Source organism: Sceloporus occidentalis, unplaced genomic scaffold (assembly GCF_023333645.1).
Source record: "Sceloporus occidentalis isolate IW3139 unplaced genomic scaffold, rSceOcc1.0.p SCAF_13, whole genome shotgun sequence".
NCBI lineage: Eukaryota > Metazoa > Chordata > Lepidosauria > Squamata > Phrynosomatidae > Sceloporus > Sceloporus occidentalis.
The window spans coordinates 14,115,711-14,139,988 of NW_028316993.1; the positions used below are offsets into that span (position 1 = coordinate 14,115,711).

General features: G+C 43.0%; 1 protein-coding gene across 1 annotated transcript; it reads right to left on the reverse strand.

Annotated features, from left to right (window-relative positions):
- Positions 1-529: 529 nt before the first annotated feature.
- Positions 530-23,662, reverse strand: LOC149305045 (elongin-A-like). The gene is made up of 11 exons (XM_089478580.1): positions 23,545-23,662; positions 17,195-17,251; positions 15,519-15,637; positions 14,072-15,254; positions 12,637-12,751; positions 11,013-11,168; positions 10,201-10,298; positions 7,356-7,536; positions 6,386-6,497; positions 4,712-4,869; positions 530-3,835 (listed from the first exon to the last, which is right to left on the reverse strand). Exons 1-11 carry the CDS (start codon positions 23,614-23,616, stop codon positions 3,774-3,776), a joined length of 2,313 nt encoding a protein of 770 aa, XP_089334706.1. The 5' UTR covers positions 23,617-23,662; the 3' UTR covers positions 530-3,773.
- Positions 23,663-24,278: the final 616 nt, after the last annotated feature.

A 24,278-nucleotide genomic window follows, 5' to 3' on the forward strand; every position in this document is an offset into this window, starting at 1 on the left:
CACTAAAAACTATGATGCCGGCCATGAAAGCCTTCGACTTCAGAATAAAAAAGCAGTCTAAATCCATTTACATGAACATTTTCTTTAAATTCTGTCTTCACCAGCTAACATAAAGACAGTATCACAATTTCCAAACTTTGGTTCTCTTGAGTGTTTTGGACTTCATCTTCCAGAAGGCCCAGCCACTGTGGCCAGTGGTCAGAAACTCTGGGAGCTGTAGTCCAAAACATCTGGAGAATCCAAGTTTGGGAAGCAGGAGATGACCATTCCAGCCTCCCTTGAAGGGAGATCCAGAGCCTGTAAAATAGCTATTCTATCTATCTAGAAAGAGGATTCACATGATGGCGAGCAAATGCCTTGTGCAACCATTTTATTACAGTGAATCTGATGCCGCTAATTAATATACATTTGCCATTTATGAAAAAAGTCAGGGTTGGAAGTTGGGACAGTAGAAAAATAATGAAAGGTTTGGTGTTTCAGCTCCACAGTCCTTTGATGGGGAAAAAGAAAATGGACTAAAGAGACAAAATTCCAGTGTTTGGCTTTTATTGAGACACAAATTTATTCGTTTTGTATAACTTATCTAATTAAAATATTCATCTCCATACAGTTAACACCAAAAAAAAAAAAAGGAAAATAGAAAATTGTTATTTACAATTCGGGGACCCAAAGGCAGATGCAATTCGGCATTACTGTTCCCTTGTGGTGCACCAAAAAGGAGAGGGGGCCTTTCCATTGGGTTCCTTTGCATGCCGTGTAGTACTGAAAATTGCACCCCTTTCTTTAAAAATGAGCGAGACACCCATAGAAGAATCAGAAGCTGAATCAATTGCCACCCCTCCCTCCACAACAGGTTCTTTTAACATGTTACACATCCGTTTAAAAGAAGAAATGAATTGAAAGCTGGGTAAATGGGTTGGGCCGTGTGCAAATTTCTAACCCCCTTCCCACTAGGTTTCTTTTTTTACCATTGAGGGAAAAAAACATATACATATATATCCCAGTACCATGGAATTACAAGTTGCACCAGGTGCGCTACTGAATCTTTTGTTGGAAAGATGCTGTCAAACTATTCCAAAATACTGACAGATGGAGGGAGGGGGGAATTATCAAGTAAAATGACCCAGTTTCACAAGGCGGGATAACCCCAGTGGCACAGACATTTGCACTACCAACAGTGCCACGAGCCACCCTCTCTGTCCTGGCATTGACCTCCACCAACATGGAAACAGAAACAGGCAGTGGGGAAGAAAACTTGGATTTCTAGTATAAAAACCCACCCAACTGCCTAGTGCTCAGAAACAAATGAGCAACCGCATACGCCAGCCCAGCAAAGTGCAGCCACATCATGCTGTATCACTTGAGTTGTGAGGATTCCCCTGTATCAGCCTTCCTCAAACCAGATGTGTTGGACTGCAACCTTCTCATCATCCTTTGTCAACATTGCTGGGGATGATGAGGCCTACAGTCCTCCCATTGGGGAAAGCATCCCCACACCAAACCAGATACAGAGCCACCGCCACCACCAAGAGGCTGTTTTTTGGAATGCAAGAACCCAAAGTGACTGAGAAAAGGACTGGGGTGGGGGAATAGATCAGTGTTCCTTTCCTATTTGTGGCTAACAAAGGGGAGCATTTCCAGGGTCAAATACCAGGCACCCAGATTTTAGTGAGAGTGAGAATTCAGCGGAGACATTCAGTGCTCTTTCTTCAGTGGCTCAGAACTATTCTGTTCCCCCTTCCTCCCCCAACAGTCTGAACCCCTTTGCCAGTTATAAAAGGAGACAATACACTAAGGACAACGGTTGGCAGATTATCTATGTAATGAGCTAAATCAATACAGCAAAATTAAATACAGCAAAGGAAGGGTGGGGGGAAAGGAGCATTTTTTTTTTTTTTTTTGTAATCCAACGTCACAACACACCTTGAAATGCTACACGATGTCATTAAAGCTTGCGGGGACTTGGAACCTGCTCCAAAGAATGTGAGAGGGAATGAGGATTCCATTTGTCAAACTCCCAAGAGACGAAGTTTGGGCAGACAACATCCTGTGGATCTCCAGCCCCGCGTCTTGAGGAATTCTCCATTTTAAAAGGGAGCAGGTCCTTTCCAGCAAAGGCTACTGTCACCCTTCATCAGGCGGTGGAAGTGTGGAGCATCAGTGAAAGGCTGGAGTTTATGAGAGTGGCATTGGGGAGGATCTTGTTGTCCTCTCTCTGGTGAGCAGGAAAAAGGTTAGGCTCCTTCAGAACCTCTCCAGAGTCGAAAGTCCATTTACCGACGGTACCAAGAAAAATATGCCACTAAGCCTTCCCAAACGGATTTTCTCCATCCCTCCCAGCAACTCTCCACCATCCAGAAAAAGAAACACAGTATTTTTAGTTTCTTGGCCCCCGGTAGTGCTAAAACAGCAGTGCCCAAAGAAATGCAGCGCCCTCAAAATCTGCTCGGACAGCAGGACAGTTGGAACTCCTGGCACTGTTTCCCTTGGCCTCTTCTGAAGTGAAAGGTTGTGCCAATCCCCACTCAGTTCTCCAAGATGCTAATCTCAGCCAGACAAAATCCATTGCTTCTATCTTTTTTCCTTTTACAAGAGACAAGGTGCCGTTCAGCACCGAGAGAAAGTGACAGAAAGAGGTTTCACGTCATCCTCTTCCCATCAAGTAGCTTGATGTAAAAACCAAAGCAGAGTGTAAAATTACTCCACGTCACTGAAGTTCCTTTTAGGGGCCTGGTGAGTTAAAGTGCCAGTTCTTTGTTTTTAAAAGTCAGAAAATACTTCCACCAAAACTGAAAGCGGGTCTGAAATAAAAAAAAAAATTCTAAGAGACATCTCTTGTTCACAAATGAAGAGGGGAGGAGAAACCAAATCCTCAAAAGGATACATCATTACTATTCCTTTTAAAAAATAGTAACAATAATAAATGCAGGTTTCAGTAGTAGAGATCAATTTAAAACTCAGGTGAGTGCTTAAAAAATTTGATTTGTGCAAAGTGACATTTATCCCTCACCTCTTGAGTGCTCCTCCTCTCAAATTTTTGTGCTGTTTTCTTTTTTCCTATGAATTTTAAAAAGGGAGAAGTGGGAGGTTGTATGGTTGTTGTTTTCAATTACTGTTCTGGCCAAATGAACAGAAGAGCATTTCTTCCAGCAGTTCCTGGTGTCCATAATACAGAAAGGCCAAATTGACATGTGTCTACTGTATGAGTTTTAGGAATGAAGGAAACATTTGAAAGGTGGGATTAAAAAACAGGAGAGGACGAGGAAGCGATGCTCTAGGGACGACTGGACAGAGGGCTGGCAATCCTCTGGTGTGATCTCAGATTCAAAACAGGGCTTGAAAAACAGCAGCTAGAGTCAAAGTAAAGGCCTTTCTTTTGTAACAGTATTTGCAAAAAAGAGAGAGAATTCTCCAAGTGAAATCTGGATTTTTAACATGGAAAAGTCCAAAGACAAAACACTGTAGGTAGAGGAAGGAAGTATTCCTTTTCATTCCAGAGTCCAGACAGAAAGAGACTGAAGAAAGAGCAATGGTCTGTGGACCTTCCGATCTTAGCAAGTGCCAAGACTTCACATTTTTAAAATGCTGGGCTGATGGCTGAAGTTTGTTGGGAGCAGGTGAAGGAACTGGAGGGCTTCTTTGAACAATACTGTGCTGTTGGTCTTAAATAGGGTTTGGGAGATGCTAGACCACCCTTATCCCCTCCCCATTTTCTTGTAAGCACTGTTGCTGTTGAAGAGGAGAGTTCCCTTCTTGCTCCCAGACGGGTGCTCTTATCTCCGAGAAAATCTGTTCTTGAAGGCTTTAATAGTTTTTGCCATCATAGGTGCAATTTCTGAAAAAGAAAACAAACACTGAACCATCAGAGCAGGTTTGCCATAGCCTTCCCCTGAATATACCCTACAATTGTGTTATTTCATGGTGGGCTCCCTTCCAAAGATTAACCAGATTTGACTGCTAGGACCAGAGTGACTCTGATGCTTTCAGGGTATTTAGGCATCTGGGTAATGTCACCAACAATATCTAGTCACCAAATACAAAGCATTTCAACTAAAGAATGTGTCTCAGTGCTCTCTCCTCTAGCCTGACTGGTGAGAGAAACTGGGAAGGTTTAACAAAAGCACTTTTCTGGTAGATTATTGGGGTTGTGTGCATGTCACAACAGTGCAGAAGCAGCACAGGAGGCAAGCTCCAAATTTAGATCTTTGAGCAACTCAGCTTTCATTGAAATGTACCATGATTAGAAGTCAGATCTCTGCATAAACAGGATCAGACCTCGCACTAGCACAGGTGCACTGAGCATATCATGCCCCTTGGCAGTAGACTGGTGCAAGTAAAAATCAGCACCACCTTTCAAGGATCCTTGCCACTGCTCTTCCTTTTTGTATTGAGGAATCTGCATAGTCCATTTATGAGGTTCCAGAGCTTGGATATAGTAGTTTTTTGAACCACAACTCCCAGAAACACGCCCAGCCAACATTATGAAAGTTGTAGCCAATCCCCCCCTCCAAAAAATTCCCAGGTTTTGTGGGGGAAAAACCCAAATGACTCTCCAGAACACAGTTTTGAATCCACAGCCTCAACAATGAAGTGACGGGAGTATGATGTAAACATACGTCTTTCTCCCCATCACTTTGTCAAGATGCTTTATACATCTTCATTATAGAGTTTTGCCAGGCTACAAAGCTGCACAACTCTCTGCCTTACTTACTCTTCACAGGGGGCTTTCTGGGGTCATAGCTAACTGAGGAGGTGCTGCCCACAGATGGACCCGAGTGGCCGCCACTAGTGCTGGGTCCGTCATAAGACTGCTCCTCTTCTGCAGGAACGTTGCTGCTTTTAGCTGACATGTACAACACTGGCTTTATTCTATCGGAGAGAGAAAAATAAAATCCATCATTGTTAATGAATTGCTCTGTGCACACTCAAGAGGCGGACATATGGGAATTAAATAAGGGATGCTGTTTCAACCATTTTGGTTCAGAGAGATGTAGGGAACCATTTGGCTTTTGAACCATTCAGTTTCTGTCTGTCTATTCCTGGTATCTACAATTCACTTTTTTGCAGGAATGAAAAGTTTTAATGGGTGAGGATAAGAACCGATAAGGACACTTTTCTTTTTCACCAAAGAGCAATTGATTAGGACAGCCAGTATGGTGTAGTGGTTTGAACACTGGACTAGGACTCTGGGAGACCAAGGTTCGAATCCCCCCTCAGCTATGGAAACCCACTAGGTGATCGTAGGTGTCACACCCTCTCAGCCTCTGAAGAAGAGAAAGGCAAACCTCATCTGAACAAACTTTACCAAATGAAACTCCATGACAGGTTCACCTTAGGGTTGTTTTAAGTCAGTAACAACTGATTAAAATTGTTATTTTAAGTATTAACCAAAATAGTATAAAAGGCAGGGTAGACTGCTGGATACATAATGGCCTCCAACTTACTTAAAACCACAACCTGATAAATCTCTGCAGCATCATTTCTGTGTGTGATAGTAAACAAATGCAGTACATCCTTTTGTTTAAAAGAGCAATAAAGCACATTTTCACAAGGAACTGTAAGGAACTGTTTTAGCAGACAGTCAATCAGCTTCTCCATTCAAGCAGCTCAGGCTGGTCACATATTTCTTCCCCTCAATTACCGTGCATGGTAAATTACTCTGAGAAATGGTAACTGGTCTAAGGACACCCAGCCAGCTTCATAGCAGAACAAGGATCAGAATTGTCATCTCCCCCAGTCCTAGTCCAACACTAATCACATTACTTGGATGCTTGCTCTCCCTCCTCCGTACCAGCTATACAGTGGGCTACTCCAGATTCGCTGGGGTTAGGATCACAGAACTCTTGTGAAAGTGGGGGGGGGGGGACTGCAAATAATTTAGGGACCATTTCTATGGTCTTCCACCAGAGATTGACTGCAAAACCACACTGGCGGATCTACAAATGCCTGGATAAGTGTACTCTCTATTCTATTTATTATCTCTAGGAATCTCTAGGTTCTCGAGCACAACTTCTACCAGTCATTGACCATAGTGAGTCACACTGGAAGAATTAGAGAGTCCTAGAGAGAACATATTAATCAAATCCACAAATTATCAAATTTGCAAAAGCTAGAGCTGCAAATGTGGAGGGCTGACTGTATTAAAACAACTAGCCTCCTGAAGAGCTCCTTGAAGACCTGCTTTAAAATATGGGAGTGGACCCATCACCTCATTTGACAACCAGCAGTCTCTGCCTGCTGGAAAAAAAGAACAACCTGAAGTTTGTTCAGAAGACGGGAAAACAAGACACAGCAAATCCTACTCTACCTCCTTCCTGCAGTTTTGTCCCTGTGTCCACCACCCCTTGACAGAAAAATAGAATGATGACATAGTTTTAAAACTCACTTGATCTTTTCTGGAACTGCAGCTCCACCAGTCCCAAATTTCTCTTGCCTTCGCCGCACATCCCGGGGCGGCTTGGCTGCTGAATGGACAAAAGCCATCTTGGCTACTCTGCCTAAAAGAGAAGCAAAGCAAAGAACCCCAGTTAGGCCAAGGGTCTTTTCTAAGAAACCTCTCAGATAGTCTCCCCTCAAGGCCTCTAACAATTGCTGAAGGAGGACACTGAGCGGCCCCCCTCCTCTTCACATAGAAAATCCCAGACCATGTTTTATACCTCTTGAAACATGTCTCTTTTCTTTGAGGACTTGTAAGCCAAGTGCCATATTTTGTCTAACCCACCTAATCCTTTAAAATGGATAAAAAGTGTGCTCTCCCCAACCTGTTGATGTTTCCTTGCCACTCCCATTAGCCCTAGTCAATTAGGCAATTATGAAGATTTATTTGTTCTGCCCAACTTATTTGCCCTACTCTTGTGCCTTTAAACCAAGGATGGGCCACATGTGGCCCAGGAGAAATGTAGTGCCATCCTCACTTACCAAAAACACCAATTTAAAAAAAAACACCCTTGAAAAGGGGAACCATGTTTCAGAAGGAACAATTACCCTCTTCTCATGGTTTTGTGTCCACAGCCTCTGCCACCAATCCAGTGGGGTGGAGGTGGGGGGAAATGAACCCAGGAATTATTGGACTGGTTATAATCAGTTCTCATTTTGGCAAAATAATGCACATGCAGCCAATGCAAGACCCCAAAACGGCACTGTAATCATCTGTGGTAGCCTGCCTCTGTTTTAAGTATCAGCCTGACAAGTGGAAATTAAATGGGCAAAGTTGTTTCCTCCAAAATAACCCAGATATTTGCAGAGTAGTGGCTATTTCTCTATCAGTACTTTATTAAGGCACAACAGCAGGGCTATGAAAGAGTCATTTCATTCCTTCTCAAGGCCCAGCCTGACCGCCCCATTGACCACCCTACCTTTGGGTTTATTAGCGTGAGCTGATCGGATGTTTTGGGTTAGCATGAGAAGCCGCTGCTCTCGGGCGTCATGCAAGCGTAAGTACATCTCCCTCCATGACTCAAACTCTTCTGGCTTCTCCTTCTTGAAATCACGAACGCAGTGAACGTGCCACAATCCATCTGTGTCCTCAATTAAAACCTGGCGACCAAGAGCAAAAAGGAATGAGCCCAAGAGCTTACCAGAGAGCAATGCAGTTGCAAACAGCTCTGAGAGTTACTAATATTCCACACCTCCATGCCTTGAGAACAGAGAAAGCTTTGTTAAGGTAGAACTTGCCAATTCTCAATTCAAGAAAAGAAAGAAAACCCTGGTTTCTAGTCCTTATACATATACGGAAGAACTTTAAAGACAGGAACTGGATGGCCAGCTTCCAGGGATGCATTAGTAATAGATTCCTACACTGGAAGAGACTTGAAACAGATGATCATTGGGGTCACTTCCCACTCTACAATATGAGTGCCTTTTCCCTCCTTTAATCCCCCACCTCCCGCAGTCATCCCATACCTCTGCTAAACTTTCCAAATTCTACAAATACCTGAAACACAGCAGACAAACATGCAGCATTTGGATGAGGAATATGAGGCCCCCAAAATGATGCTGGATTGTAGCTGCACATCAATTCTAGTTAGCATAGTCATTGGCTAGGGGCGGCGTGGGCATCTTGGCAGGCCACATGTTCCCCACTCCTGGTGTAAAAAATTGTGCTGTGAGTCACAAAGACTCCCATTTGAATCTCATCCCTGCCTTGATTTTGCCAGGGGGGGCTTCCACAAGGTGCTTTTCTCTCACCTGAAGTACTACATCTACAATCCATGGGATAACAACACTGATATGCCCTTACTCTAAAGCAGGGTGAGCAATTCCAAAGAGGGTTAGACTTCGACTCCCATCAACTCTGCCTAAACTGACTAGGAATGATGTAAGCTGCAGTCCGACACCTCTTAGGAAGTCACAAATTTCTCATCTCTCTTGTAAAGGTTACAACTGATTTATTATTAATTTAGGGACAGGAAAAGCTCATGCCATTACATTGTTTCATAGAGGGGCTGGGAATCATGCAGCACTCCAGATGTTGTGCACTTCAGATCCTAGCAAACACAGTCAGTGAAGAGTTGCAGCCCCATAATTTCCAAGGGATTTCCACCCTTGGTTTAACCACCCTTATGCCACACTCACTCAGATTAGTCAGTGTGCCAGCCATTTTGTTGCTTATGCACAACCTTTTGGGTAAACAGAGTCTTCTCCACTCGTCTTGAGACTACTTATAACACCTGCCTCCCAGTTGTCTAGGGACAGGACAAACTAAGGGTTTATATTAATGTGCATGTGTTTTTACTTTCCAGAGACCTGTGATACTCCTGTCTTTTGTTCTCTATATACCCCAGAGATCTATTTAGACCAACAACAGCTGGTCACCAGCATGCATTACACTAACTAGCCTATAATTTCCACTGCTGAATACAATTCAGAAGGAAAGCACTGTATCCTCTTCATTTCAAGGTCTTGGGAATCCTATCTAACTGCACACTACTAGACTGAGATTTCCAGGAAACAGAGGGTGTAGGCAACATTCATCAAAATGATGTCCCAACAGTAGCGTCAGACTACAATCACCATCACCCCCACCATAATAGGCAGGGATGATGAGAATTCTGGTCCATCATTATCCCTACCTCTCTTAGAGAGTATCAGCAAAAACAAACAAACATGATACTTAAAGCCTCTTCTTTCAAAGAGAAAACATAAACACACATATATTGCTTAAACTGTGCTATGCTTTTGAAAAAAAATTCACTTAGAAAAAAACAGTGGCTCAGTTTTCTTATCCAAACTTCAAATTTCACATCTGTACCCAAAACTTTGTGCCAGAAGTGCTGCCTAGCCAACCCTACATTTTAAATTCCATGTTTTTTCAATAAAAATTTTGCTTAATGTAGATTCAGTAATTCATCTGATCTCTTTATAAAGAGATTAGACTCAGTCTATTCAGATCTGTAAATAGATTAAATGGCTGATGAGTTACACCTTTAGTGAAAAATGCAGCTACATTCTGCCTAGGCAGACTGAGACAGATGACCCCATGGCAGGCTAATTCAAACTTGGATGCAAACTGGGTTAAAACCAGTACACAGTGCTCAGCATCTCATTTTTACTGACAGTTATCTCATTTTCAAAGTTCGAAGTCTTATGTAAAGTGTATAACTGCCCCTGATGGCAGGTGATTTCCAGACATGCTGTGAAATCCTGCTGTTATCATTAACTGAAGACAACAGCAGGATCCTGTTTCATTTGCCTGTGTGCTTCTCCCCGTCAGAGCTTTGAAATTCTGTTAGATGTTGCTACCGCTGCTGTGAGACTTTTTTTTTAATGGTACCTGTGATCTCTGATAGCCTACGTGTTGTAATCTAGTATTTAGCATTTACGTCGACTTTCTGCTGCAAGCTGCTTTGGATATACTTTGAAAAGGAAAGCAAGACCTGCCTTAGGCCATCTCGTAAGTTCATAATAGAAGAGAAATTTGAACTCAGGCTGCTGTTGGTTTACAGTTTAATCAAGGCAAGTGCCATAACACACATAGGTTGCAGCCATCTTGCTGGGCAAGGGTGCTTGACGAATGGATAATGCCCAACCCAGACAATCCAACAGGAGAGCGGAAGCCCTACTGAAATATATGGCACAACAGACAAGCCCTGCACTAATCTTGCTGCATAAAGAGGCTTCAATCACAAAGGTAGACAAATTAAAAAAACAACAACTCAGAAATACCTTTTGCCTCCCCTTCCCCTCTCTTAGGCCACTTACATGATTACACTCCTCAATGCGGTACAACTGCTCTGGGGTGCAACGCTCCAAGACAGGTTGCAGTACAGAGTATGGAACACCCCCCACTTCATAGATTGCTATGAGAGAAAAGGGTGGGGGAGAAAAGAGAATCATTGTTAAAATAGTATCTTCAGGTTTTAAACCCACAGTTCAAAATACAGGTCTGGAATTCTGAAATCCAAAGTATTGCAAAATGCAAAATTCCCCATAAGTAGCTGAAATGGTGATACTTTTGCTTTCTGGTTCAATTCAACAAATTTTGTTTAATGCACAATATTTTTAAAAAATCTGGGTATAAAATAACCTTCAGGCTATGTGTATAGTAAAGTGTATACAAAACATAAATGAATTTCATGTTTAGACTTGGGTCCCATCTCCAAGTTATCTCATATGCAAATATTCCGAAATCCAAAAAAAATCCAAAACACTTCTGGTCCCAAGCATTTCAAATAAGAGAGACTCAACCTGTGTCATCTGATTTTGAACCCACTGTTTAAAATATAATCTCAGTCCCACAAGTTTCACCCTCAAGATAGTGGGTAACACATGCATTTGTTTTCCACACTGAACAGGCCACTAGGCATTTTCTGAATGTCAGGAAATGTCAGGTGCAGCTTGAAAAAATTAACATTTTTAAAACTAAAATTTCTAGAATCTGCAGGTTAGAACAGCATCTGTCACATTTTGATGATCACTACTGGCCAGCCAGATCCAAAGAATTGGACATCCAGCCAAAGCCCCCCACCAGGGACACTCCAATATGGCCAAAGAAGTCTTCCCACAGTACTCACAGTCAATGTTATTGCTGAGGACCCTGATGCATTGCTCATGCAGAGTCATCATCTTTGGAAGGTAGGCAGTCTTAGAGCCCGAGTACACTTGCATCTTCGAATTGAGCCTGCGGCCTGTGAAGCCTGCCTCATCTTCTTCAGTAGGGGAGGACAGAGCTACAGGACCAGGGAGAGACCAAAGAGAGAAAGGTGAGTATTGGTCATCTCAGAGGTGTCTAATGAGAAAGAGACAGATTCTTCTTCTTCTTTCATAACACTAGAAAATCCAGGGGAGATTTGGCAAAACCAAAAGGTGAGAGATTTGGGAGAGACAAAAAGGAATCCTTCACACTACACAGAACTAAACTGTGTAGTTGGATGTAGTGGTGGCCACCAACTCATATCTTAAGAAGGGATTAGAAAAAAAACTCACAAAGACTAAGCTATTAATCATGGAGGCTACATGTTGTATGACCTCAAGTACTGGAAGAACTAGAAAAATAATAACGTGCAGTAAAGTGAAGGCAGTAGGAAAAGAGGAAGACCACATTATTGATGGACTGATTCAAGTAAAAAAGGTGTTACCCTGAGTTAGCAAGACATGAACAGGGCTGTTGATGACTGGGAGACTTGGAGGTCTCTCATTTATAGGGCTGCCATAATTCAAAGCCGACTTGAAGGGATTTAATAACAAGTATACTGGAAAATGTGCTTTTCAATATGAGCAAGAAAATATTACTCCATTCATATCTCCCTTGTGGGCACCACAGTGTCTGTGGTTGGCAACTGGGAGGACAGAATGCTGGATTAGATTTGCAAGACCTAGCAATACTATGGTATGACTCAGTAATGCTGTTCTTATGTTCTTTGCAGCAGAAGAAGATTATACTGGTATCACCAGAAAAGGCTCAATGATGTACCAATGGCTGGATGTTCTCTTCTTAAGCATTGCTTCATTGGATAAGATCCAAAGTCCCACCTTTTAGATTTGATCCTGTTTTAACTGTCAACAAATGTATCACCTGTGAATTTGTGCAGTTCTTTTCAAAAGTAATATCATATTATAATAATGGGGGTGGGTAGGTGTTGTATTTGCATTTGTTTTTATTAATTATAAAAGTAATAAAATGATGTCTTGATCCTGGCTTTTAAGTGTTTTTCACTCCCATCATTAATTTCACATTTTGATTCTGTAGCATGAAGAGGATTCTGATGACTAAATAACATGAGAATCAAAGAGCTTTGTGACAAAACATAAGACTGTACTCATTTTTTTACCAGGCACCCAAAAGGAGCATAGGAAATCAAAGGGATTTTTCCTTTGGCGCATGCTGCATGACTAAATACTCACAGTAACTGGGTTATTGTGTTTTATAGCTTGGCCTTGTGCTAACTTTCCTCTCCCTACTACAGTTCAGAATGGAATCATTAGACTTCATTGTTGCTTTCCATTATCCTAAGACATACACATATACAGTCCAAGGAACTGAACAACAATGAATTCACAAAGGAATTGGTTAAAAACCTATGCTGGAACTCTGCCATACAGGACAGGAAATGGTTTCCTCCCAGAGTCTACCCAATATTGACAAAAATGAGGGATTCTCCCCATTAAATTCAATTCAGTTCTTGGCTCACAACCTACCTTTTCTCTTTGGCTGGGCAAGGGGAATTGATTCAAGTGAAGGAAGTGGGCGATAGTTGGCCTGGATTGGAGGCAAAGGGATATCAGGGAGCGTTGGCACCACATCAATGAGGATCTGGTGGGCAGAAAGGAAATAAGAAGTGTGTAAGTAAGACAACCTCAAAAAATAAGTTCACAAAAGAAATACTAGCTGACAAGACTATTTACAAGCCTTCCTTTCTATACATTCTTCATTTACTTGTATGTGGCCTGGGGATGGCTTAAAAGGAAAGGAGAAAAGTAGTGCAAGTTTCTTTCAGTCTGTAAAAGCTACCCTGCCTGGTCACCTCTAGGCGACTGTCACACATGAAGTACATAATCATTTACAAGCCAAGCCAAAGGCAAAAAACATTAAAGGAGGAGGATTATAACTCTCACTGGGCTGGGAAGGAATCTTTCAAGAAGCACATTCTGCTCCCTTTTCCTCTTATAGCCTCCAATAACATTGTAACATCCAAGCTCACATGCTCCATCCAGCTGAAAGTTTTCACTGTCAAATCATGCAAAATTTAACATGGGATGGATCGCTCTGCCTCCAGACCAGCATCAAGAGACTGTTTGCAATGTTATATTGTCCTTTTGTGGAAAATGTGGAAGGTGATTGCGCTTCTTACTTGGGAGGATCTTGAGGGGTTGTATACCACTACTCCCAATTTTTTAAAACTTAAGGTTATGCTAAAAATGGTGCTCTGTGCCCTCTAGCTGGTATGGGGAGGGGAAATTTTGCCAGAGGCCTGATTAGCAGAGTCCCTTTTCCAAGTAGAAAATAAACTAGAAGTTGATTTCTGGTTTACTTCTTAATTTAATTGGCCTGTGTGACAGCCTTTCCATGAGGCAAAACTGCCCCCAGTTACACAGGGGACATAGAGAAAGGGGGGCTGGTAAGACATAAAAAGATTTAAAAAGGAGGTTATTTGTCAGAGGCTTTGTTCATTGATGTATTCCTGTACAGAGAGGTAAAACCAAAACCAGAACTACAGAAAATTGCCCTTCAGAACTACAACTCTTAGGATTTCCCAGTCAGCAGCGGCCATGTTGGCTGGGAGATTCCAGAAGTTGTAGTGCAATAAATTAGTTTCCCAAGCTCTGCTGGCCATATCCATCCCTAAAGGGAAACAAACAAGAGATGCAACAAGGACAGACAGAGAAGATTACAGTGATGTAAGTATTCCATTTCACAAACACAAGGAACAAATACAGGACTGTACCCATAATAAACAGCCAATGTTCCGTTCAACAGGTGAATGGCTTGCCAACAAGTTGCATCCAGCCTGCTTCTCCCGTTCTGGGAACACCCAAGGTTAACCACTATACCTTGGCCCACAGGAAAGAAATAACCCTCTGAAAAACATGGCACTTCCACAAAAGAATTACAACACCATGGTGTTAGGCTCACCTTTTTTGCTTTAGACACTCCAGATGGTTTCTTTTCACTGGCCTGCTTATGGGGTTTTCGGCTAGCATCAGCACTCTTAGCGCTCGCCTTGGAACCATTCTGCTTGCCATGTCCTTTGTCCTTCTCTTTCTCAGGGACAGGAGCTGGGGGCTTGACCACCTTCTTCTTCTTTTTCTGGGGCTGGTCATAACTCAGGTATGACTCAAAGGACATGGTGGGCTGCTCATACACATCCTCTGCTTCTCCCTCCCCAGGATTTGGAAGCGAGAAGTCTACCGTTCTTTTGTGCGACTCAGAGGCTTTGGATTTGCTTTCTGAAGTTTTTAAGCTGGAAGATTTCTTCTCCTTGTTCTTAGTGGAGGAATCCCCCTCGAGTTTTTGCTTCTCCCGGTCACCAGCCTTCACTTTTTCTGGTTTGGCTCTCTCAGCATCTGAGTGCTTTGGCTTCTTCACACGTTCATCCAACACCTCCTCTGAGTCAAGGTGCAGTTTCTCCTTCTTGGCACTGCTGCCTTCCCTTTTCTTCTCTCGCTTTGAGCTGTCCAAGGCCTTTGACCTCTCCTTGCCACTGCCAATCAAAGCAGTTTCTCGGGAGGGCTCTTTGGAGGAGCTCTTATGCAGCCGGTCAAGGCTAAATGAAACTGCCCTGTCCTCACCCTTGGCATCAGGTCGCTGCTTCTCCTTGTGAGAAGATTTATGCTCTTTGCTACGACCTGAGCTGGTTTTGTCCTGGGAATCAATAAAGTTCCTACTGTGGTTCCCCTCTTGCCTATCCTGAATGCTGTGGCCTTTATTGGCCTTCCTGTGCAGAGATTTCTGCGCCCTTTCCTGTTCCTCAGTTCTACAGAGGTCCATGTACAGTTCCTGAGGGCTCTCACTTGGCTCAGGGGAGGCTGTATGCCCATAATCAGAGCATTCCTGGTCAGAAAGCAATGGGGACTCTCGGTCCCATGTCCTTTCCTCTGGAACGCCATAGCTCACAGTCTGATGGGCTTGCTCAGGCTCAGAATATCTCTTGGGCTTTTTTGCCCCATGTTCTGGATGGTAGGCCTGACTGCAAGACGGCTGGTACGTTTCCAGGTAGTCCTGCTCAACCTCTTCTTCTTCTTTGGGGGAAGGATCTCGCTGCCGCTTCTTAGAGATGCTTCGGTCACAGCTACGGTCTACAGGTTCAATACTGTGCCTTTGAGAAAGAAAAAGGAATCAGTCAAAATGACCTAACAGGGAAAGAAAGACTTATTCCCACTGAGGCTGAGGAATTCTTGCACCCAACATGTTTGCTTCCTTCCTACTCAGCCATAGCTGTAGACCAGGCAAAGCATATGGCCACTTCCCTTATAATTCTTCGGTAAGACATGTCCCCAGAGGATGGTGTTCAAACCTTTAAATATGTCCTCCTATAAGAAGTGATGTCAGAAAAGAAAACCTGGGACTAAGGATAGCTTACCGCTCTGCCTCTGTTGGGACTGGCACCAGCTTCTTCCACCTCGCCACCAAGTTCTTGGCAAAATCTCCAACCTGCTCGTGTTTCCGTAAACCGTTCACAGTCTTCCCTACTCCAGTTTCCTGCAGAAAGGATGTGGAAAGCCAGTTCAGGTTTTGACAAGCATGAACATGAAACCTGTGCCTCCTTTAAGTACGTACGTATCCTCTCTTATGCTAAAAGGCCCTGAACAAGTAGCAAAATCCCTCTCCCCTCCAGAAGACCTATACATAAAGCTTGGTTATTTGTTTGTTCTTTAAAATAAATCCCTTGCTTATTTAAAGGTTTATACCCCACTTTTAATGCCTAAAAAGAGATTCCAATGAGACAGCTGAGAACAGTCAAATTACAGTATCAAAATGCAATTAAGATTCAGTAAAAAACCCCAAAAAACAGAGCTTTTTCATCATAGGTGATATCTAATAGACTTGTTGGAAATGTCGATACCAAAATGTTACATCTCCTGAGTGCTCTAGGATTAGCCACACATTTGGCCAGTTTTTCTATAGAGGCTGGTGACAAATGCTATGAAGATATGCAAAACTGGTTTGACTAGAGACCATAGCTGGACCCGGGGGGGGGGGGGGGACCATGTGTACACTATGGGCAAGGAAAGCTCAACAATAATGGCTCAAAAGGTTATGTGCATAGAAACAGAACTGGAAATATAAAGCTGGGACAATGTCAAATCAGGGATGGTGAACCTGTGCGCCTCTCAGATCAGAACTTGGAAAAGCTCCTATTTTTGAACTACAGCGCTCCAATCCTTCAGCCACAGTGGCTGGGAGATTCTGGGAGTTGTAATCCAAGAGTAATTTTTCCAAGCTGTGACTTAGATATTGGTACTACTTCCATCATTGCCAACCAGATACCATATATTACCCAGGACTTCACCAATCAGAGCAGGAGTAGGGGAATCGTGTGGTCCTCCTGATGTCGATGGACAGCATTTCCCAACATCCCTAGTCAGCTCCGTCAATTGTGAACATTAGAATGCTAGGAGTTGACGTCCATGAACATCTGGACAGTCACACAATTCCCACCCCTGTCTTAGAGGAACACAGGTTCTCCATTTCTGTTCTAGAGTGAGAAAAGGCCCACCAGCTTATTCTCTCCAGATCAGAGATGAGAAAAAGAGCTCCACAACCCTTTCACATGGATCATGTGGATCAGAAACAACAGGCTGGGCAAACCCTTCCTTTAGATGCCTCAGCTACTTGTAACCAACCAGCAGAGATTTTCTTGGCTTGCATACAGGAGTGGATAGCTCAAGGGCCTCTGAAGTGAAATGGCACTAAGGAAGCCTCTCTTGCTTGTCACTCTGGGATATCAAAACATGTTTCATGCCTGAATCTACTTAAAGCCACCAGAGAGAATTTTGTAAAAACCAACCAACAAAATATAATCATTAACTATAAACATTGAGCTGAAACAACCATACAGACATCGAAAAGCAATCAGTTAATCCTAGCACTTAGTAAAATGCAGACTGAAATGAAAATGCTTTAAGCTTTCCTCTTTAACGCTTCCATAGATGAAGTCACAATCACTTCCCAGGAGACAGCTCCACAGACACAGGACTATCACCCATAAAAACCCTGTCCCTGGTATTATGGTTACTATTATGAAAGAGCTCTTACCAGAAGAATATCAACCGTGATGGGTAACTCGGAAAGCCTCTTCAAACTCTTCATCAGCTGCAAAGACGAAAGGAAACAGGAGCTGTGACATTTGCTAAGTAAAGAGAGTCTTTCTTTACAGCACCAATGCAAGAGCTGGATACAAACCCATTAAGGTCCTAAGATGGCAGTCACACAGAGGGTCTACTACTTCCATAGTCCCCACTTGTTATAGCCAATGGTAAGGGATATAGAGAACCAGTTTAGCCATTGTATTATGGCAATCAATTAAAATCTGAAGACCTATTTAAATGAGAAGTGAAATGCCAGTGAAATGAGAGCAAATAGGGAGCCAATCAAGCCTCCCTTGGAAGAGAGTTTCACAGCCTGGGAGCAGGTAGAGAAGGTTCTCCCCCATATCCTCACTGGCTATACCTGTGATGGTAATGGACTGAGAGAAAGCCCTTCCCTACGGAGCTTAAAATTCAGGAAGGTTATATAGGACTAGCCCTCAAGAAGAAGTACAGGAGGTGAATCACATAGGGTAAAATACATTACTTTTGAGTTAGCAACAGCCTCCACTCTTATTCTCCTATGCGTATGGTCAACCTCCATCTCCCAAGCCATCATAAAAAGAAAATGCTAGCCATTTAATGTGCAACACCTCTCTTCTGGACATTAGTGTGGCACCTTTTCCATAGACCAACAGGAAAGGAAAAGTTTGGAGAAAAACAGTTTGGAAGTTGTAAAGAGCTTTTGCAGCTCAGACTAGCCAGCAACATCATCCAACCCAATGCGCACAAAAATGTATCTGCCCAACCTGGGATTGTCAGTGAAATGGTGACTTATGAAGAAATGAGGATCTCTAACTGGGAAAGCTCTTCAGAGAACAAAAATCACTCCTCTTTGCTCACAGCATATAGAGAGAGGCATAGCAAGATATAGCACTAGCCTTTCTTGCTTTCTCTGTAGGTCAGCAACATAACTTCGGCCGACCCTGCCAGTGGAAACTCTCCGCAAGAAGCTTGTCTTGCTGGTTTCCAAACTTTTCTGAGACACAGCCCACATGTTTTTTTTTCAGGGCCTATAAAGTCACGCAAGTTACCACAATGCTCAGGAAACCATGTGGGATACTTGCTGCCTACAGCACCTTGCCACACAGCAAGAGAATAGAAATTTAGTAAACTCTTGCCTCCATTGAGAAATGTGTTCAAGCCAAAGAGAAATAAACTTCTTTCTCCTTCATAGCACTCTGTTAACAGGCCACCCAACATAGTCACAGGTACACTATGGTCAGCTGGCATTTGGTAAATGGTTGCCTCCCTGATGGACAGAAGCGTCACTTCTTTCTTCTTTCTTTCTTGGTTACTTTTAGATCCCCTCTTTCTGCCAATGAGCTCAAGACTGCATATGTGGCTCTTTTCCTCTACCCCTTATCTTCTCTTTAAATACCCTAGTCACCCAGTTATTTCCATGGCTCACTGTGTACCTGATTCTCAACCTCCTATGTCTCATCCAACATTCTTAGCAGGAGCTAAGATTTCCTGAATCAGATGTGCAATTCTAACTAACCATGCAAAGCATTCTCTACTCCCTTCTCCCACATACACACATATGATAACCCAAGAACACACTGGTGGACATGCAGCTAACAGGAGTGAAGGGCTGGGATTTTTTCATGCTGCCAGAGGTCTTAGTTTCCTCTCAGTAAGTTGCCGCAAGAAGTGCCCGCTCACTGAAAACGGCATCCTGGAAAGGTTAAACTTGTCATACCCCAGAGACCAGTACATTTCAAAACTACTGAAAGCATCTCCCTGTACCTATCTGCCTGACCCCTGAGATCTACAGTCATCTCTCCACATTTGCAGCAGCTTTGACTTTTGCAGATTAGATTATTCGTGGATTTCATTAATATGTTCTCTCTAGGAATCTCTAGGTCCTCCAGGGTGACACACCAAGGAGGACCTAGATTCCTAGAGAGATCAATTCTCTGGGTATTGGTGGGTCCTCCTGTACAATTCTATGGTCAGCCTCTGGCAAATGTTGATGACCTAAAGAGGCATTCTCTCCGGTAAAAAATATAGTTCTTTTTAATTAGCATTTTTTCCATTTTTCACAAGGGTCCTGTGCCCCATCCCCAGAGAATGTGGAGGGCTCACTGTACTGGGATGCTTTGTATCCCACCCTTGAGGGCAGAAGACATGTGGAGATTCAAGAGAGGGATTTCTCAGCTGTAGCATTCCACTTCTGGAATGCCCGCTTCTTGGAAACCTGACAGAGATCAGTCTTATTCTAGCACCAAGTGTAAAAACCAGCTGCTCTTCTAGGCATTGGGGGCCTAGTGAGACCAGAGTTTGGTTTTCAACCTATTAATCTGCCAGTTTTATTTCATACACATTGTCAAACTGTCTTAAAATTGTTCTAGGTGGATTTAGGACATGTTAAGGTGAGTATTGATCCCTGCCCTAATATCTACTGATGTAAGGCAGACTAGAAACACCTTAATAAATAGGTATTCACATTGTACAATCATACCAGTTTGATCCCACTTCATATGGCTTATTCCTATGGAAGCTTGGGATCTGGTGAAGAATTTGGAATCTCTGCTAGAAAAAAGAAGTCCACGCCCAGCCATAATTCCCAATGCAAACTGAATTACATCCTCAACCCCTTTCATTTCAGGGTGCCTTCCAAAAGGTTCACAAAACTACCAATCCCAGCATTCCATAGGACAGATCCAAGGCAATTATAGGGGAACCAAACTGCTGCAATTGTGTAGTGCAGTGCAGACACGCCTAGTATTTCAAAGTTATCACATGTATGGTGTTTTACATTCAAGAATCCCAAAGGAACAGACCACCCTGATTTTAAAAGTGCTGAGTTAACATGAAAAACTTGGAATCCTTCAGTGAAAGCTGCCTAAATCCAAGGGCCTCATAAAACACAGGAAGCGATAAAGCTTTCAGCAACCAACTATCTCTGTTTAGTAGTTTAACACCACAGGGAAGCGTGCCAGAGATAAGGTCTGCTGCTTCCTAATGTGTTGTTAATGTAATACACAAAGCATGGTGCATCTGTTGTCACTTGCTATCCTTTCTTGAAACCAGCCGAATGAAAAGACAGGGCAAAATATTCAGAAGCTGCAAAGTTATATATGCCTTCTAGAAGCCCAAGGAAATATAAGTCCAGCACTTCCCTGTCAATTATTCAATATGTTTTACTGCAAGATAAGGGAAGAGGCACTTGTAGGATTCTGAGCTTCATGTGTCCAAACTAACCCTGGAGTGCTGCCTTGGAGAGTGGTGGAGTCTCCTTCTTTGGAGGTTTTAAACCAGAGGCTGGATGGCCATTTGTTGGGGGTACTTTGATTCTGTGTTCCTGCATGGCAGAAGTGGGTTGGACTGAATGACCCTTTCAGGTCTCTTCCAGCTCTGTGGTTCTAATCTTTCTGGCTTTGAGTAATGCAGGATGAGACTCCCTTAACCAAAATGCAGGTGTTTGGATTTTTTTGGGGGGGTTGGAATATATGCATACCTACTGAGGTATCCTAGAGATGGGATCACAGTCTAAACATGAAATTCATTTACGTTTTGTATTCACCTCGGGCAAGTCACACGCTCTCAGCGTCAGGGGAAGGCAATGGCCAAACTCCGCTGAAAAAAACGTGCCAAGAAAAACCCATAACAGGGTTGCCATAAATCAGAAACAACCTGAAGCCACACAACACACACACCTCATATACATAGCCGGAAGGTAATTTTATACACAGCGTTTTAAAAATAATGTTGCGCATGGAACAAAGTGTGCGAACACTGAACCATCAGAAAGCAAAGGTGTCACTATCTCATCTACCCTTGAAAAAGGTTTGGGACTTTGGGAGCAATTTAGATTTCAGGATAAGGGAAATTTAACCTATACACACTTTGTGGGAACACAGTGGCATTTGTGAAGTCGAAGGCTTTCATGGCCGGCATCCATAGATTTTTGTGGGTTTGGGGCTATGTTCTGGAAGAGTTTATTCCTGACGTTTCGCCCGCATCTATGGCTGGCATCTTCAGAACAATTTTGGCAAAACATCAGGAATAAAACTCTTCTAGAACATGGCTATATAACCCCCAAACCCCACAAAAACCTACAGCATTTGCTCCTTGGCCTCAGGCTGTAAGGCCAGCCCTGTACTGAAGATCACTTTGCAAAGCTACCTCTTCACACCTATTTAACAAGGTTTTTTTATGCATGCAGGTATGATGGCTCCAAGTAACAAAAACACAAGGCAGTATTTCCCCCCTCATCTTCATTTTGTAAACCCATAAATTACTGTTAGGCACAAAACCATAGGATGGCAATGATTCTGCACTAAGCCAGAGTGGCTTTAAAGGCTTGAGATAGTTAAGGCAGAACTTAAAAGGTCTTAAGATAGCATTCCTTTAGATCTCTTCTGATTCTTTTTTTGGGGGGGGAATCCCAACATCCCACTTCCAGAACTGAAAAGGGATGATCATCCTCTTTTCTTCCCACACCAAGGAAAGGTTTGTCTGACACATGAATTAATACAGATTTAAACCCCTTCTCCCGAACTGAAAAGACACTGAATTTCCAAGCCATCCCTCAAGACCAGCAGGAAAATGAAAGTCAGACTTTGGGATGTTGTTAAACTCACTTTCCTCACTCAGACTCCAAATCTTGCAGTTAAAAAGACTGCCTTGTAACGATGAAACACTTCTAAATAACTTATTATAGGTGTCAATGGCCCCATACAGACAGTCCAAAATAAAAGCCGCTTCGAGTCACTTTAGAGATCTGTTGTTTAAACGATGCATGCGTCCTAAGAGTCCGGAAGTTGTGCCAAAGCCATACTCCAGTCTTTAGGATTGGAGCATGGCTTTGGCGCAGCTTCCGGACTCTTAGGACGCGTGCATCATTTGAACGACATACCTCCAAAGTGACTTAAAGCAGCTTTATTTTGGCCTGTCTGTATGGGCCCATTTTAAAGCTATCCAGCCTTTGGGAACTGGGCTCTGCTGCCAGAGATGGAAAGAAAACCCAAGCCTTGGACAAGGATCTCTCTGCCCCTCTCCAGCTCAGAAATCCAATATATTTCCCACCATAGAAACACACCCAACTTCTACCATCACTATTTATTATATCATCATCATCATCATCATTATTATTATTATTGCCACCCTCTCAGAGGTCCTTAAAGACCTGCCAGTCAACCCCATCCCTTAGAAACTCAATGCATTTTCCCCATACCCAACTTTTGCCACCATTGCTATATAATTATGGTTATTATGGTTATTATTTCTCTCTCAGAGGCACCTCTATATCAAGGACCTGCCCTTTGAAATTCACTATTATTCCCCTCCATGCCCATGTTTTGCCATCATTATTTATCACAACATCATCATCATTTATTCTCAAGGCTGGCAAAGCAAGCAAAAACCTGTTAGTCACCCCATCCCTTAGAAACTCACTATATCTCTCAACTTCTGCCATCATTATTCCAATTATCCTTAATATTATCCTTATTATTACGATTACTCTCAAGGGTTGCAAAACCAGAAGATCCTGCCATTCACCTTAAAAACTCACATTTATTTATTTATAGTATTTATACTATAATTTATAGTATTAGCCCCCATACCCAACTTTTGCCATCATTATATTATTATTATTATTATTATTATTATTATTACTACTCCCAAGGGTGGCAAAACCAGAAGGACATGCCAGTCACCCCCATCCCTAAAAATTCACTACATTTCCCCACCTTCTGCCATCATTATTTATTACAGTATTGCAGTTATTATTATTATTATTATTATTATTCTCAAGGGTTCCCAACCAAGAAATAGCTCCCCTCCCCCCCAAAAAAAAATAACCTCCTCTTTTCAGGGATCTAAACCTAAATGTTATTCTTCCTGTGGCCCTTTTATTATTCATTGCCTTGTTTTATAAGTCAATGGGATCCATAGGGTTGGGGAAGAGAACTGCCTCCCCATTGATTTCCAATCCAACCTCCCCATGTTTTAACACACAACCAAGTGCCACAATGTTGTTGTCCCTGGTTGTGGCTGTCTGTGTGTTTTCCCCTTGTCTTATAGGGCCACCTTTCAATGGGGCTTAAAATCTGAGGCTGAGAGAGTGTGACTCGCCCAGGATTGGGGTTTTTATATAGCCTTTTGGGATCCAAAAAAAGCAAAGCCAGCTTCAGGGCTCTTTGAGGTCTTTTGGCCCCCGACGGCCTCCGTTACGTTTCTCAATAGGTTCGAGAAGGCCCCCAAATCCCTCCGGACTCGCCTCGTTTCCCTCCCCAGCCGCCCTCCTTCCTTCTCCCCGGCCTCCCCTTGAAGAAGCCCCTCTCATTTTACCTTCTTCGGCTCCGAATTGCCCGACAGCCGCGACTGCAGCTTCCCTACAACTTCGAGCACCGACTCCGCCATTTTTACTCCTGGCGAGGCCTCCTCACGGCGGAAGTGGCAGCGTCGGCTTCACCCTCCTTACCCAGCAGCCCCCGCGCGCACCTCTTCTCTCTTTTCCCACCCAACCGCTCGCTCTCGCACGATCTTCCTTCTAAGCTCCGCCCCCTTTTTTCCCCGCCGCCTCCATGTTTGTTCCGGGCAAAAAGTGAGAAAGACGGCCTGTTACGCCGCCATCTTTGACACTGGCATAAGCTTCGAAGGCAAAGGAGGCTAAAAGGCCGCCATTTTGTTTAAGGGTAAAGCTGAAGGGAAAGTTGAAAACAGAAATATACACACAAACAGCTGGACTCCTCCATCTTGGATAAGGGCAAGAAGGGCTTGTTCCGCCATTTTGAGTGCTGGCAAAAAAAGCCATTCTGGCATTTTGCTCATTTCCAGGAATGTTAATGCATTTTTTTAAACTAGATTTTTATTTTGACTAACATTAAATATTTTTTAAAATGATAAAATCCAGTTTTATCAGTCTAGGAGTTCAAAGGAACAATTTGCTAAAAACACACACATTACAGTTGCAAAATGAGGAAAACATAATGGGTTTTTTGTCAGCCCTAATGAAAAATCTCTCTGTTAAAAATAGACTTTGGGCCATTTAAGGTGAAAATTACCTCACCATTAAAAAATTA

Bases quoted from the DNA above. Each gene is read 5' to 3' on its own strand.
- LOC149305045 (XM_089478580.1), bottom strand. From the start codon at position 23,616: ATGGCGGAGTCGGTGCTCGAAGTTGTAGGGAAGCTGCAGTCGCGGCTG. The intron at 17,252-23,544 runs GTAAAATGAGAG...TCGTCTTTGCAG, and splicing joins GCAATTCGGAGCCGAAGAAG to CTGATGAAGAGTTTGAAGAG. The intron at 10,299-11,012 runs GTGAGTACTGTG...TTTCTCTCATAG, and splicing joins CCTCAGCAATAACATTGACT to CAATCTATGAAGTGGGGGGT.